The sequence below is a fragment of the Ochotona curzoniae genome, unplaced genomic scaffold, assembly GCF_017591425.1.
Source record: "Ochotona curzoniae isolate NIBS_2020 unplaced genomic scaffold, NIBS_Ocur_1.0 contig_883, whole genome shotgun sequence".
Taxonomy (NCBI): Eukaryota; Metazoa; Chordata; class Mammalia; order Lagomorpha; family Ochotonidae; genus Ochotona; species Ochotona curzoniae.
In genome coordinates this window covers 13,413,566-13,429,553 of record NW_024466599.1, presented here as the reverse complement: position 1 = coordinate 13,429,553, position 15,988 = coordinate 13,413,566, and the positions used below count along the sequence as shown (strand labels likewise).

The following is a 15,988-nucleotide window of genomic DNA, read 5'->3' as shown; positions in this document are numbered from 1 at the left end:
TCCCAAGCCACCGCACACCCCTCACAAGCCCCGCCAGGAACTCCGCCACTCCACGCCCCACCACAAACAAAAACGCAATCGCGTGCCCCTCTCGTGCACCCACACTGGAGCTCCCCTACCTAACCCGTTTCTACCCGATTTAGTGCCTGTGACCGCCACATCCACACCAACACCTTCCTCTTCCCAAAATGGGACTCCGGGCGCAAAGGCGATCCGTTCGGAAAAAGACGCGCGGCCGCGCCTTCCGGCAGCTGCGGACCAGCTCTCCTCAAGGCCGCCAGGCGCGGTCCGCCGCAAGTGTGTGAGCGAGTGTGTGTCAGTGCGAACGCGTGCGCTCCTCCAAGCGGTTGGTGCGGGGCCAGGGTCCGACGCGCACTGGCGGCCACCGGCCCGGCCCGATCCGCTCTCCAGCAGGTGTCCTGCGCAGCGCGGCTGCCCCGTCGGCGACCCGCACGCTACCTGCAGCCGCACGCCTCCACCACCATGTCTTCGTATTGTTTGTAGACCACGTTGTTGGCGGCGTCGATGTACAAGATGCTGATGGGGCTGAGGCGTGCGGGCACGCAGCAGGAGGCCGGCGCCGCCTCGGGCGCCATGGAGTTGAGCAACGTCTGGATGATGGCGTGGTTGGTGGGCTCCAGGTGCGAGCGCAGCGGGAAGTCGCAAACGCCCTCGCAGTGGTACGCCTCGTAGTCCAGCGGTGCGATGATCCAGTCGTCCCAGCCCAGCTCCTTGAAGTCGACATGCAGCGGCTTCCGGCTGCAGCGGCTCCGGCCCCTGCGCCCGTGGCCCCGGCCCGCGCCCCCGCCGCTGCCCTGCGGTCCGCGCGTCCCGGTCAGAGCGGTCCGCCGTCGCCTGCGACCACCCAGAACCACCCTGGATGACCCGGAGCCGGGTCCCGGGTCCGGCGGCGGCTCCGCGGTCAAAGAGGCCCCGAGCGCGCGGGCCTGGGCGCGGATCTCCCGGAACAGGCTCTCCTTCTTCTGTGTGCGGGAGGAGACCACCAGCAAGGCTCGTTCCTCCTCGGCCGCTGCGCCTCCACCTCCGCGCCAGCCGAAGCCCAGCAGCCGCACAGCGAGCGGGCTCTTTCCCGGACCCGCCACGGCGCGCAAGAGGAGACAGAAGTCGCGGGTGGCTCGCGCTTCCCGGTGGTGGTCCCGCACGGCGTCGCCCACGTCGAACACCTCCCAGCGCGCTCGGTCCAGGGGCTCGGCGGCTCGCGAGTGCAGCAGGCGCGGGGCGCGGGTGGCGCCCGGGCACGTGGACAGCAGCAGCAGCGGCGGCGGCCGAGTCGCGATGCTGTGCTCGGGCTCTAGGGTCTCGCGGCGCAGCACCCGCAACTCTGCACCTATCACCTCGTCGGCGTCGGGAAGGCTGGACACGTCAAACAGGAAGCTCTGGCCGCTCTCGGCTGCCGAGTCTTCTGCAAGGGCCCGGCGGAGACAGAGGAAAAAAAACAAAAAAACAAAAAAAACATGAGAGCGAAGCCCGCACTCCCCCGCGGCGGAGCCTCTTAGGGCAAATGGCCCAGCTGCATACGCACTTAGCCAGAATAAGGCCTGGTGCCCGTCCCCGAGAGATCGCCGCAGCCTGCCCCAGAGCTCAGGTTGTCAGACGTCTCCCCAACGAGACAGCCAGACATCCACACATCGCCCTGACCGCGGGACCACAGGTTCACTCTGTACCTGGGACCATGACTGCTTGCTAGCCTTGAGTTTGCCGAGATGGAAGTTAGAGGGGGCCTCTAGCAGGCACGGGCATCCGGAGTCGTGCGTCCCTGGCTGAGGTCCCGCGCGGCACTAAGGCCGTTGCCCAGTCCGGGCTGTGCTAAGCGAGAAGGCTCGAGGCCCAACAGCTCTTTGCTCCTCTGCTGCCTGCCTGCCCCCACCTCCACGGCCCCGGTCTCACCTTCCCTGCCAAGCACGGAGCCCTGCGAGTGTCCACAAGGAAGGGCATCCACGCACTAGGCTGTAGGGACCGTCCAGGGAGCCCTGGGGGAGCGGAGGCCCAGATGGGGGCCAGGCTCCCGCACGTTCTCAACCATGCGCCCCGCTGATTGCAGGGGAGCACCCCAGGCTCCCAGGGCTCCAGGCAGTGCCGCCAGGAGTGCAGCGACTCCTGCCTCCAGGGGCCTTCGCTCCGTTGTGACTTTCCTGGGACTTGGATTTTTATTTCTGACCACGAGGCATAGTTTTCCCCCTTTGGGGGCTCATGAGGGGGATAAAACTAAAAACCCACCAAACAACAGATAAGGAACTCCCTTTGCAGGAGATCATATGGTTTCGTTTTGCCCCAAACTCGAAAGATTTCAGCCCCCCCCCCCCCCCCGCCACCCGCACCAGCAGCAGTAGGGAGTGGCTCATGGAGGAAACCCGTGCCTGGGGTTCCAGGTCTGGGTGCAGCGCTGGTGCCCAGGGTGCGGATCGGCAGCACTCCCTGCCCCTGGCTTCTCCCAGGATTCGCTACCTCCTTCCTTGGCAGCAACCCTACAGCACCTGAACCTCTCGCTGCCCCACCAGTGGTCATTGCATCCACCCACAGAAGCAGAGAGGAGAGGTGGGCTCCCCAGCTCTGCTAGGCAGGGAGGGCAGGGCTCCCGGCGCAGGCCCTAGTACCCCGGCAACCTGGAGAGACCCACTCGCCCAAAGGAGATGCCTTATCTGGGACCATACACCCCCTTGGCTCCCAGCTAGGAGCTGGGATGGCAGCCTGGGGCTAAGGCCTTGGGGGACCCTGTGCCACCAGGCCTTCCCAGCGAGCATCCCAGTGAGTGTCAGACCCTGGGAGAATGCTTAGCAGGCCTAGGGGAACCATGGGCCTGCTTGGGCCCAGGATTTCCTGGAACGCAAGATGAGGCGGCATCAGGAGTGCGGTGGTGGCGGGGCGGACAGTTTGGTCTAGGCATGCCCCCTGCAGCGTTCCAGGGCTGGAACTGGAGGTGTGCAGGCGGCTCGCTCGTGGCCCGCCATGCCGAGTCTGTCTCAGACCCCCAGCGCTTATTCTCAGCTGGATGTGCCTTTCTTTCCCTCCCATCTTTCCCGCTGGGTCGCTGGCTGGACAGAATTAAGACCGAAATTACTTGCATTTCCTCCTGAAATTAGTTAAAATTTCCCTATCTGTTCGCTATAATGGCTTCAATGGAAATTAATAAAATCCAGATGACACACAGCAAACATCATGCGGCCTCACTCACGTCCTACCTTTGGAGGGCCCAGAGCGGCAGGGTCTCTCCCCGCCGTCCAAGCCTGCCCACACACGGGGCCTGCGCCTCCGGCTCTCCCAGGGGCCCAGGGCAGGGACAGGAGCCTGCATACCTCCACAAACCAGCCGTACCTACCCAGCCGCAGCCTGCTGAGCAGGGCCCCTCATGCCTACTGATGCCAGCAGATTCTCCTAGTCATGCAGCCTGACGCTGGTCTCTGCCCAACTGCCCTGGGCTCTCCCTAATTGATACGGCCCCCACATCAGTTAGAGTCTGGGAACTTCGAGGAAGCAGCCCCCACCACTATCAGCGTTGCTAATCGCTTTCTCAGCGCGACCCTCCAAAGTTCCCACCCCTGCCCCTCTTCTCTGAGAGCTCTGGGCCCTGGGCAACTCCAGATCCTCCCCGCAAGAGACAGCGGGGACCCTCTGGCCACCGGGGCCGGGCAAGGGACTCGCTCAGCCTTCCCGAGCCGGGACGGGTGTAAGACGCCGCGCTCTCCCCGCGCGCCAACGTCCAGGCGCGGCAGGTCCAGTCCGGGGGCGCTGGCAGAAGCGAGGTGCTTTAGTAACCACTGAGGCTAGGGACGGCGGGGACTGCGGTCCTGAATGAGATGCAATCGGAGCCCGGCTCCGGGAATGCTGGTCTGAGCCCAGGCCCCGACGGGACTGGCGCGGGGCAAGAGTTCATGAAGTACCTTGGGTGGCCCGGTCTGCAAAGCCGGTGATGGTGTCGGCGCGGCTGTGGCCCGAGACGGAGGCGGCGGTCACTCCGGCCTGAGCCCTCCCGGCCAGGCTCCGGTAGAGCGACATCATGAAGCGGTGCGGCACCACCGAGCCGTTCCTGAAGCTTGAGCCGGCGGCGCGGCGCTCAGCGCGGGCCCGGGGCACCGAGGCGCCCGGGACGGCCGAGGCGCCCGCAGCCGGGCCGAGGGTCCCCCCGCCGCCACCGCCGCCACCCCGCGGGCTCCGGGCCGGCCCTGCCCCCGCCGCCCGCAGCACGGCAGCCGCTTCGAGCCCGTCGCGAGGGCGGCAGGCGCTCAGCAGCCAGAGGCACAGCGCGGCGGCGGCGCTCAGGTCCATGGGCTCCGAGGGCCGGGCGGCCGGGCGGCGCGGGCTCCGTGGCTCCGGGAAGTCCCCCGGCGCCTTTTGAACATAGTGTTTAATAATGGGGGAAGTGTGCGCGCCGAGCCGCGGCCACCCCACCCCCCCTCTCCCTGCTTCTCCCACCCCACCCCACCCCCGCCCGGCGCCTGGAGCAGCGCCCCCTGCTGAAGGCTCTCTGGGCAGCGCCGCGCCCCCATCCGCTGGCCTCGGGCGAGAGCAGGGCGCAGCCGCCTCCCCGGGCCGCCCTGCGCCCGTGCGCCCCGCGTCCCCGCGCCCGTGCGCCCCGCGTCCCCACGCCCGCGGCGCCCGGCTGCCAGCCCGCTCCCTCGTGGGGACGCCTGAGGTGGGGCCGTGGAAGGGGGCCGCCAGCCCGTGGCCGGCGCGCCCCTAGAGGCCGCCAGGGCAGCGAGGGGCACCCCCAAGGCCGCTCCCCGCGCGGCCATCCCACGGGAGGGGACTCGCAGGCGAGAGAAACTGGAAGAAGGTCCTCCTGCCGTCTGGGAGGAAAGCTTGGACGTGGAATTTGCGCTACCGCCGGGACCAAGCTCTTCGAGGATGTCGGCCGCAGCGCCAAGCAGCCCTGAGGTGACCAGAGGACTCCCCCCCACGGTGGAGCTCCGTGTTCGACCGCGGCCGCAGGTGGAGTCCTCCTGCCCGCCCTCGGAGCGCCCACCCGCAGCCACCCGATGCCGTTCTGCTCGGCAGTGGCTGGAGCCCCCAGGTGGCGCCCCCGGACTTGTTTCTCCCAGAGCCGTCGAGCAGTGCGCAGTGCGGTGAACTGGAGACCCCGCGGGGGTGAGGCCTCGGCGCGCGTTCGCGGCCCCCATTGGGTGTCGAGCCGTGGGGTGGCGTGGGAGCCAGGATGTGCAGGGCCGAGGGAGGGGGCGGGAGTGGGATCATCTTGGAACCCTCAGTTCTAGAGTCCACGCGCGGACGTTACGCACAACCTGGAGGAGGGCCCTTAACTGGGATAAACACGTGCGGATCTAGACCCTGGAGCTGTCCCTGGAGCTGTGAGTTCTTTGAGAGGGATCAGTGTAACCCGACGCCCCGGATCCAGAGCCGGTTGGATCCTGGCGCGCTGACCCACAGAGCGGGAAGGAGGAGCTGTGGGAGCTGGCTGGCAAGGGCGTGGAGGGAAACACCTGAGCCCTGAGTCCCCGGGGGGCACCGCCACGTCGTCCCTAGCGAAGTCTTCCTTAAGGATGAGCATTTGGGAACCCCTGCGGGGATGCGACGCCCTCCCAGCCGGTAGCTGCGACCAGAGCTGCGGCCCCGCTCAGTCCTGGGAGAGGTTTGGGGCTGGAAGAAGTCAGGTTGACCCCAGGGCGGGTCCAGTGCGCGGAGGAGAAAGGTGAGAGAGGGCGGGGCGCGAAGGACTGATGCCCTGGCCAGGCTGCAGCGCTGCGACCCCAAGGGGCTCCTGGTGCCCAGGGCTCGCGCCATGGGGGCGTGGCCATGGTGCGCTAGATTGAGCCCACAGCCTCAGCACGCCCTGCCTTTGGCATCGAGGTTGAGGCGTGTGGCGCAATGTCTTGGTCACGCGCGTCCCTCTCCTGGTGCTGGCGTCTGCAGGAACCCCCGCAGGCCGGTTGTCTTGCCGCCCTAGCGACCTTCCATAGTCTCGCTCGATCCTTTTGCGCTGCAGCCACTCGCGCCTGGCTCTAGGCGGCACTTAGGACCTCTACCTTTGTCTGGATTTGAGGTTCCGCAGCTGAACCTGCGGGAGAAAGAGTAGGTATGAGCGTGGTTTGACACAGCAGGCGACAGGCGTGGGTTACAAGACAGCCTGGACAGTGGAGGGATGAGTGACCGGGGTGGCTCCTGTTGTCTGCCACCCAGCTCCGCGAAGAGAAGACCTAATGCCCTCACCTGTAGCGAGCAGGCGGGTGCAGCGGAAGCTCCCTGGGCTCCCCCTGTGCCCAGCGGCCCGGAGAGGTTGCCTGTGTGCAGGAAGCTCCTGTACACAGTGCTGGGAGTGGATCGATCCTGGAGCTGCTGTCCACCAGCGTGCCCAGCCAGGCCCTCCCCTACCTGCCACTTGTCACCTGTAATGGAAGGGCATTTGTCTGTAGTTGCTTCATCCAGCCCTTAATTCCTTCGTTCATGTTGACACTCCCGGCTGCTCTCCCAGGCATTGTGCTGTCTGCAGGACACACACACAGGGCATTCCTGTGGACGGAAGAGACAGCGAACAGTCAACCCAATGTGCTGTCAGGTGACTCTGAATAAAGTGGGGGAACCACGCCTGGGGGCTTTTTGCAGAGTACACACTGGGGCCAAGCCCAGGAAGGAGGGATGCTGGCACTGTGTGGGGGTCCCTGTTTTAACCCTTAAGTACCAAGAGGAGGCGGTGTCAGACCTGGGGGGCAATCTGTTGTAACTACTCTGGCCACTACAGAGGAGGCATCAATCCCACTTTATAGGCAAGGAAAATCGAGTCTCGAAGAAACTCAGCAGTTTACCCACAGTCCCCGGCTGGGTGGCAAAGCCTGCATCGCCAGCTGGCTATGCCCGAGAGACAGGAGTGCCAGTAGAGACGTAATCCTGCCTCGCCTCTGGACCTCTGAGAAAACTAACATAAAAAACCATGATCACTCCTATTTTTTATTTGTATTTATTAAAGAAGGAGAAAGGAGAGACCGAGGGCTCCCGTCTTCCTGCATTGCTGCAATGACCAGGATCTGCCGGACTGAGGCAGAGAGCTGGGAACTCAGCCGAGGTCTTCATGTGGGTGCCCAGGCACCCAACTGCTTGAGCTATCACCTGCTACCTCCCCTCCCCCCCGGGTTTGCACTAGTGGGAAGTTGTAGTCAGGAGCCCGAGCTAAGTCTCCAAGTACCCCAGTGTGCAGTACCCCTGGTGAAGCCAACCATCTGCTCCCTCACTCGGCAGGGAAGTGAACTTCCAGGCCCCAGGGAAAATGAGACACGCTCCCGGAGGACTGCTTGCTGGCACTGCTGCCTCACGGAGTTCACACCACCTGTCCTGGCATGCAGTCTCTCCGACCAACAGCAGGGCCTGCCCATGACCCAGGCTGCCAGGAGCCCTGCCCAGGACTTCCTGAGGTCTGTGGCTCAGCATCCGCTGTCTGCAGTGAAAATGGCACAGGTGGCACCAGGAGCTCACTACCCCTTGCTCTGTGCAGCTCAAGCCCTCCTGGGAGCAGGTGGCCCTTGCTGGCCTGCTGTCCAGCACAGCTCAGGCCTGTTTGAGTGCATCCCTTCTAGGGTGCAGGGAACTGTTGGTCCAAAGGTTGATCAGGATAGAGGTGACACTCCCAGCCTGGAGATGCAGAAGCTGAGATCCACAGCATGGGGATCCTTCCATCTTGCGGGGGCGGGGGGCTCAGATGAAAGGAACGGCACTCAATGCACTGGGGCTCCAAGATCCAACTGGGGTCCTCTACCCCTCTGACAGACACCCTGAACCCCCAGGACCTGTGTTCCTGGAAGAGAGAAGAGGTGAGGAGGGCTCCACTCTTGGCTGTCCAGCCCTCTCCTGCGACTCCAGCGGCTTTCTCTGCATACCACAATCCCAATGCAGATCACACACTCCTGGGACCCAGAGGTGGTCTGGGGGTCACTCTGGCCGACTTGGCATGGCCCGCCTGGGTCCAGACCAGTTCTGCCTGGGCTACGCTTGCATCCCTGAGGGCTTGGGGAGCTCTCTCCAGGGTGGCATCCCATAGCTGCACCTGTGGGATTCCACCTTATTCACAGATTGCTTTCTTGCAGGGCGCATCTCTGCCACCCTGGTGGGCATCACTCAAGCCTTGTGCAGGCTCTCCTTGCCGCAGCTGGACACCTGCTGGCCCCCCATGCTGACAGCAGATCTCAAGGATCTCTTGGAGATGGCCTGCTTGCCACCCCACAGGAAGCCACGTTTGCCACCTGGCCTCTCAGCCCACACAGGGCCGGGGCTCCCCCTGTGGGATGCTGGGCTCTGCCTAGGGCACCCTAGAGGTGAGGCAGGGTGAGGGTCAGCCTCCCATGCCGTCTGCTTTGCAGCTGCTGGGCCCCTGAGGCTCCACTGCACTACAAAGTCAAGAGGCCCGAGACTGCCAACCCTGCCTCCCCGCTGCCTGCTCTGCCTGGCTTTCAGTCCACTGAGGGCACCCAGCCAGGGGCCCCTTCTGCATCTGGAACCACCATGGTCTCAGAGGTGGAGAGAAGAGTGAACAGGGCTCTGGGTGAGGGCTCCCATGGGGAAGCCAGCACAGCTGCCCCTGCCTAAGGGAGTGCCACTGGCTGGACCAAAGATGTACTGCTCCTGTCTACAGAGCTGGGGGGATTCCAGTGGGCTCTGGCTCAGCCCCCTGCCATGCCCTGAGCTGGGATTCCTCAGGCTCAAGGAATTTCCCATGCTCAACCCATGTCTGTCCTGGGCCCCTGTTGCCCCGAGCAACAGCTGTGGCATCCACAATGGGGTCGCTGTAACTCTGGCCCCAGGCCACTGGACCCGGCCTGCTCCTATACCCCAGGCCATGGGACAGGGAAGGGGAATTAGCCAAGAAGAAGGGGAAAGAGTCCGGCAAGCTTTTTAGAGGAACACCTCAGTCCTTGGGTTTGGAACAAATGGCAGTGAGCTGGGAGCCACTGCCATCTGCTGGTCACTACTTGTAACAGCATCGCAGTGTGGCTGAACTTGCTGGCTAGAATTCGACCTGAACGGTTAGGGAAAGAGCTCAGGAATGAGTTCCCAGGACTCTGCAGGTGAACAAGCCTTCCTGGGGCTGTAAGGTGTCCTAGGGAGAGCATAATGCAAGGATCACGTGTCTCCGTGGGGGCCAGGAAGAAGACACCAAAGGACCCAGCTTCCAAGCCATGCTTGTACTGCACCTGTGCTGAGACCAGATGCAGTCCGTCATCCTGTCTCTTCAGCAGTGGGACAAGGATGCATGCCTGTCAGCGGCGGACAGGAAGGCACAAGAAGTACAGCAAGTAAAGATTGCGGCAGCCCTTGGCTTAGCAAATGGCATTTTTCTTGTTGGCCAGGTAGGCTCTGGTTCATCTGATTTAATCGGAGGGCTGGTTAATGTGACCTGTCCCTCCAGTCTTTTGTGTGTATCGACACATTTCTCCTCTTTGCTGTAGTTCTCCTCTTTGGACTCACCCATTTTGAGATAGTGGCATTGGTCCTTTCTTAATTTTTTTAAGATTTATTTTTATTGGAAAGGCCAATATACAGAGAGGAGGAGAAACAGAGAGGAAGATCTTCCGTCTGATGGTTCACTCCCCAAGTGACTGCAATGGCTGGTGCTGAACCAAATCGAAGCCAGGAGCCAGAAGCTCTTCTGGGTCTCCCATGCAGGTACTGGGTCCCAAGGCTTTGGGCCATCCTAGACTGCTTTCCCAGGCCACAAGCAGGGAGCTGGATGGGAAGCAGGGCCTCCGGGATTAGAACCGGCGACCATATGGGATCCCGGGCGTGTGCAAGGCAAGGACTTTAACCACTATGCTATTGCGCCAGGCCCCATTGGTTCTTTATAACCAAGGTTTCTATACTTTGGGATTCATCTAACCACCGGTGGAAAATAATCATGGGGAGAGGAGAAGCCACTTCTACACTGAACAGATCCTGATATTTTTGTTGTCATTATTTCCTAACAACAGGGTTTAACTACTGCTCACAATGCATTTACATTGTGGTAGGTATTCTCTACAGGTGACTTGAAGTGCATGGGAGGATTGTGTGGTTAAATGCAAATACTATGTCATTTCGTGTCAAGGACCTGAGCATCCCTGGATCTGGGTACCAAAAGAGAGTCCCAGAACCAGTGTCCCCCAGAAACCAAAGGATGGTTATAGTCTGAGCATTCTAGAACTCAGGCCCCTTGGCTGTTCTTGGAGACCTTCGTGGACACATGATACAAAAGACAAAACTTGAGGAATAGAAGATGTGCTCCTTGGAAAATTGGGCCCTCCCATCTTAAGGGTTTCTGTCCTGGACACAAAATGATGAGGAACCCAAAGGCTGGGAGAACCGGGACTCAGAAACAGGTGCCAGTGGAAGGGGCAGAAGGTGTGTCTGCCAGTCCTGAGTTTGAGGTTCCTGTAGTGTGGGCATGTGGCCGGGCTGACCAGGAGCCTGGGATAGGTGAGTTGGAAGGGGGGTCTCTGGTCCTCCATTCCACATGGGGCTGAGCCCCTGGCCACGGCAGCCCCATGTGTCATCTGGCTGCCTAGACCTCATCCGTGGCTTGGATGAAGAGTGATGGGACTGTAACCTACACGCTTGTCCCCATGGGGACACAACCAGAAGGTTTACTGGAAGCACTGGGTAAGGGTCAAAAGTCACCAGACTGTGAGGGGGAGGAGCCTGGGAAGGGAAGCAATCAGAAAATCAATGCAGGTTTAGTGAGACAGCACTTTTTAAAGATTTTTAAAGTTTGTACTATTTGAAAGGCAGAAAGGAGTCAGAGAGGGATGCTCCAGCCGCTGGTTCACTCCCCAGTGGTCACACTGCCACAGTTGAGCTGATCTGAAGCCAGGAGCGGGGGTCTCCTCCAAGTCTCCCTTGAGAGTACAGGAGCCCAAGCCCTGGAGCCATCTTCCAGTGCTTTCCCAGGCTGCAGGCAAGGAGCTAGATCAGAAGTGGAGCAGCCAGGACTTGAACTGGTGCCCCTATGGAATGCCAGTGCTGCAGGCGAAGACATCACCTACTGTGCCACTGCAGTGGCTCCCACATCAACATCTGAAAGCAGCAGATTCTTGGATTCAAGAGTTCGTGCAGGAATTGAATTTATAGATATGCTTGCACAAAGACAAATCACAGGGAATTGCGCAAAAACGACTGTAATAGCGAAAACATGATCACGTGGCATTTCATATATTAGAGACAAGATCAGTTAGGGTGGAGCTTCCTTGTGGGTCTCTGCGTGTCTGCTAGAAGCTTGTGTTAGGGACGCGGGCGCAGCGTGGGAGGCTGCCTGCAGTGGTGACGCTGGGATACAGGTAGGAGACAGGGAAGGGGCAGGCAACGTCATGCCAGGGACCTGTGTCTGTCCCCATCCCGCCTTCCTCTGGAATCCCTTTGATCCCAGTACATACCTCACCGGGGGAGGGGGGGGGGGAACCATCTGTACTTCAGGCATTTGGGGAGTGAACCTCATGGGAGATTCTCTCTTTCTCTCTGCCTTTCAAAATACGTAAATAATAATAAAATAACGATTCTTTTAAGACAGAATTGGAAGTTGGTGCAGTAGCATATTAGGCTCATCCTCCGCTTGCCAGCATTCCATACAGGCACTGGTTCATGTCTCAGCTGCTCCACTCCCTCCGTGCTCTCTGCTAATGACCTGGCAAAGCAGCAGAGGATGACACAAAGTCTTGGGACCCTGTATCTGCATCGCAGACCCAGAAGAACCTCCTGGCTTCAGCTCAGCCCGGTTCCAGCCATCGCGGCCACTTAGGGAGCAAGTCAGCAGGTAGAACATCTATCTGTCTCTCCTTCCCTTTGTAAAATCTGCGTTTCAAACAAAAGTAAATGAATCTTTAAAAATAAATCAAAACAATAGCCTAGTGGCTAAGGTTCTCACCTTGCATGAGCCGGGATCCCATATGGGTGCTGGTTTGTATTCCGGCTGCTCCACTTCCCTTCCAGCTCCCTGCTTGTGGCCTGAGAAAGCAGTCAAGGACGTCTCAAAGTCTTGGGACCCAGCACCCGCATGGGAAACCCAGAAGAAGTTCCTGGCTCCTGGCTTCAGATCAGCTCAGCTCCAGGTGTTGTGGCCACTTGGGGAATGAACCAAACATAGAAGATCTTTCTGTCTCTCCTTCTCTCTGTAAAATTTGAAAAAAAAAAAAAATTAGAATTGACTTTCACCAAATGGCTATACTTAATGTCATTCTGTTGAGGGGACCATTGGCACTACATGTTTCCTGAGACATCTCTCTCTGCCCTCTGCCATCCAGGGTACCTTTCCTGCCAGGAAAGAGCCAGCTGCTTGAAAGATTATTGTTATTGCAATGTCAGAAACACAGAGAGGAGAAGAGACAGAGAGGAAGTGGCCAGAACTTAGCTGATCCGAAGCCAGGAGCCCAGAGCCAATTCTCCCACACAGGTGCAGGGTCTTTGGCCATCCTCAACTCCTTTCCCAGGTCACAAACAGGGAACTGAATGGGAAGCAAGGTTGCTGGGATTAGAACTGGTGCCCATATGGGATCCCAGTGTATGCAAGTAGCTGCTAGGCTATTGTGCCGGCCCGAGAATTCTTGACAGATGTCAGTGAGAGGACAGGCAAAGATACCTGGAAAGCAAAGGAGGACCAAGGATCCCCCAGCCCGCATGCGCTCAGAGGCCTGAGAGGGGGTGCGGTGTGCGGTTTGGGCAAAGCCTTTGTGGATGAAGGACGCCGCTGGGGCAGTGGGAGATGGGGGGCGGGTGTGCTGGCGTTTGATCTCCCTCAAGGCACGTGCAAAAGTGTTGAGATGTCTTACTGTGTCAGGGGGGGAAAATTGCAAAAGCAGAGCCTGGGCAGGGCTGTGAGCCATGTAACCAGCTGTTCACCAAGGTGCCGCCCCCAGCTGCTGGGACACTGGCCGCCTGCACCTGCTGTGTTCAGGCCTCTGGGTCAGCAGTCTCCCGCCCCCAGCACCTTCTCAACAGGAATGCCCTCCGGCGCGCCCCCTCCCTGCCATAGCACTGGTCAAAGGGTTTGGAGATGGAGCCATTTTGTTATTGCTTCTCTCCTACTATTTTTTAAATTAAGTAACTTATTTGTTCTCATTTTATTTGAAAGACAGAGGGTGGGGAAGAGAGAAATATTCCATCTTCTGGTTCACGCCTCAACCCCTAACCAGGCCTAGCCAAAGCCAGGAGCCTGGAACGCCACCTATCAGGTCCCTGAAGTGAGTGGAAGGGACCCAGGTCCTTGAGCCTGCTGCCTTCCAAGCTGGTGTCCTAGCAGGAAGCTGCAACGGCACGTAGAGACGGGATTCAAACCAGGTGCTCCGAGGCTGCAGGCTCCCAGGGGACACCTCAGCCACCGAGCTTAAGCTGCTGCTTATGCCTCAGGCTCACAAAGTGGTTGCCGTGTCTCCAGCATTCTATTCCATTTCCAGAAAGACCAGGAAGGGGCAAAGTGTTTGTCCTAGCAAGCAAAGCTCTCTGCAGGGACTTTTGTAGAAATGGTAGGAATTATGTCCCACGCCCCCCCCCCCTTTTTTCAAGATTTATTTATTTTTATTGGAAAGGCAGATATACAGAGAGGAGGAAAGACAGAGAGGAAGATCTTCCATCCGATGGTTAATTCTGTTAGTTATTTAAAACAGTTTGAGTTCTAGTTCATACGATATTACGATACTATTACGTGCAGCTAATTCCTGCAACCTGGTTCTTTACCGTGAGCTGAAAACACCAGACGCAACAAGGGATCTTAGGAGGTTTATTCCAGCGGGGCTGGAAAGGGGGGGAGGGGGAGCCAGGAGTGGGGGGTGGAGATGGGGGGAGGGGAAGGTGTGGCCAGAAGGAGAAGAGAGAAAGAGAGAGAGCCGCACCTGGGGGCCTTTTTGTCTGCAAGGTGTGGGGGCGGGGATTGGGAGGGATTGAGGGCAGGCCCCAGGGGATTGGTGCCTGCAGGTGAATGCCTAGGGATGATTTTGTGAGCTGTGAGGAAGAGGAAATGGCGCCAGGTCCAGGGTGGGATATTTCAATAACTCCTTACAAATTCCCCAAGGGGCCACAACGGCTGGAGCTGAGCCGATCTGCAGCCAGGAGCCAGGAACTTTCTTCCACATCTCCCACGTGGATGCAGGGTCCCAAGGCTCTGGACCGCCCTCCACTGCTTTCCCAGGCCACAAGCAGGGAGCTGGATGGGAAGCGGGGCTGCCAGGATTAGAATTGGAGCCCATTTGGGATCCCAGCTCATGCAAGGTGAGGACTTTAGCCACTATGCCATTGCGCTGGGCCCCCATGGCCCCTTCAAACGCCAAGGGCTCAGATGGGCTTGTTGCTGAATACCATTGGTTGGACTCATTGCTGTGGGATCATCAAACTGGGACCATTTGCCACGTGTGCCAAAAGCCAGTCACAGACCTTGGAGTCGTGGAAGGAAGTAGGTGTTTATTGCAAAGCACAGAGCAAGGAGCTGGGCAGCTAGTGATACATTCCCGGGCTCCCTGAGGAGTTGGGGGTGAGGGTTCTTACAGATTGAACCAGGGGCTGAGAGATGGGTGATGAACTCATGTGTCGGTTCCTGGTTGGTCAGTGGACCTTGACCTTCCTTTGATTGGTCAGTGATGCTGTGCTTTGGGGGAATTTATGATGGCCAGATGGGCTGCAGCTGTCCTGGGGCTTACCTGAAGGTGGCGGTTGCATTCTGCCCAGCCCTGGGATCCCTCTACACAAATGCCCCCAGAACAGCACTGGCCAGCAAGGTGCTTATCTGAAAGAGAAGTGACAGACAGACAGGAAGTGAGGAAAAAAAAAAAACGAGAGGAAGGCAGAGGGGAACAGCTCTTGGCTAGCTGCTCCCAGGGCCTGCCTGTTTTATCTCATGTTCACTACACAGCAACTGCTTTCTCATCTACCCATTTCATCAGTGTGAAGACCAAGGCTTAAAGGGAGACACCACCTTGTCCTCAGGACTCAGGTCTGCCTCCTGGAGGAATTCTCCAGCCAGGCTGACCCAGCCCTGACCCACAGCACCCCAGAAGCCACAGGGCTGTTCTGGTGCTGTCATTCGTGCCTGGGGGCTGCCAGCACCTCCCATACACCATGCCATCCCTGGCAGAGGAGGCCTGGAGCCAAGCTCTCAGGGTCGCGGGAAAGGGAGGGACAGAAAGGAACGTGTTCATCATCGTGGTTTGTGTTACCGGGATCTTGGCCATGGGAGGGGCTCTCCCAGTGCAGCAGGAAGCAAATTCGATCAGATGCAGAGCCCACATTCTGGGCATGGTCTGCAATTAGGCCCTGGAGCCCTGGAGGGCTGTGCAGGGTGTGCGGAGTGCTCAGAATGGGGGGCTGTCTTTCTCAGGGAATTGCTAGCCCCAGAACTAGGGTGAGACCCACCCAGCTCCAGCAACGCTGCGGGGGACCCTACTTGCCGCTGGTTCCCCACCCCATCTCCTCCCCTGGCTCAGGGGGGTGGGGGTGGGATGCCCACAACCCTCAGCTGCCCCTGCCTTCCTCCTACCCTTCACACCCAACTCTGGGAGTCCAGGCCTGGTCCACTTCCTGAAGCCCAGCGTCAGAGGCCCGTGGCCCCAAGCCCCCACACAAAGCCGCTACAGCAACGTACTCGTGCTGCCCGGCTGTAGAGAGGGGGGCTAGCATGCAGCCACTGGCAAGGAGGGGCCGAGCTGCACCTGCCGCGGGTCTCAGTGCTCGCCCACCACCCTTGGTCTCCTGGGCATTCATCCGTTCGATTGACCTCCCACCCACTCTTTTGTTCGAGAGGTACCTTCGAAACAAATCAGTAAGGCGTGTGAATGGATGCCTCCATTCAGGAGCAACATTGGAGAAAGTCAATGGTGGTGATGATGATGATGGTGGTGGTGGCGGCAAGCGGGGAGTAGGAACAGAGTCTGGTGGCCAGCGCTGCCCCAAGCGGTGACCCACCGCTAAGCCCCAGGGGGAGGACTATGGATTGGGGGCAGCCCGGGTTTTCCTGGGCCGCTGCACCCAAGTGTTACATAGAATGAAAAGATACATCTATGTTGGTGCGAAAGAGTTTTGA

General features: G+C 59.6%; 1 protein-coding gene across 3 annotated transcripts; it reads right to left on the bottom strand.

Annotated features, from left to right (window-relative positions):
* Positions 1 to 455: 455 nt before the first annotated feature.
* Positions 456 to 4,284, bottom strand: GDF7 (growth differentiation factor 7). 3 transcript variants are annotated; one of them, XM_040993937.1, is made up of 2 exons: positions 3,900 to 4,284; positions 456 to 1,423 (listed from the first exon to the last, which is right to left on the bottom strand). In XM_040993937.1, exons 1-2 carry the CDS (start codon positions 4,282 to 4,284, stop codon positions 456 to 458), a joined length of 1,353 nt encoding a protein of 450 aa, XP_040849871.1. The 3 variants fall into 3 exon arrangements, with proteins under 3 accessions (XP_040849871.1, XP_040849872.1, XP_040849874.1); XM_040993938.1 differs by having other exon boundaries at positions 456 to 1,420; XM_040993940.1 differs by having other exon boundaries at positions 456 to 1,411.
* Between the last annotated feature and the right edge of the window lie 11,704 nt (positions 4,285 to 15,988).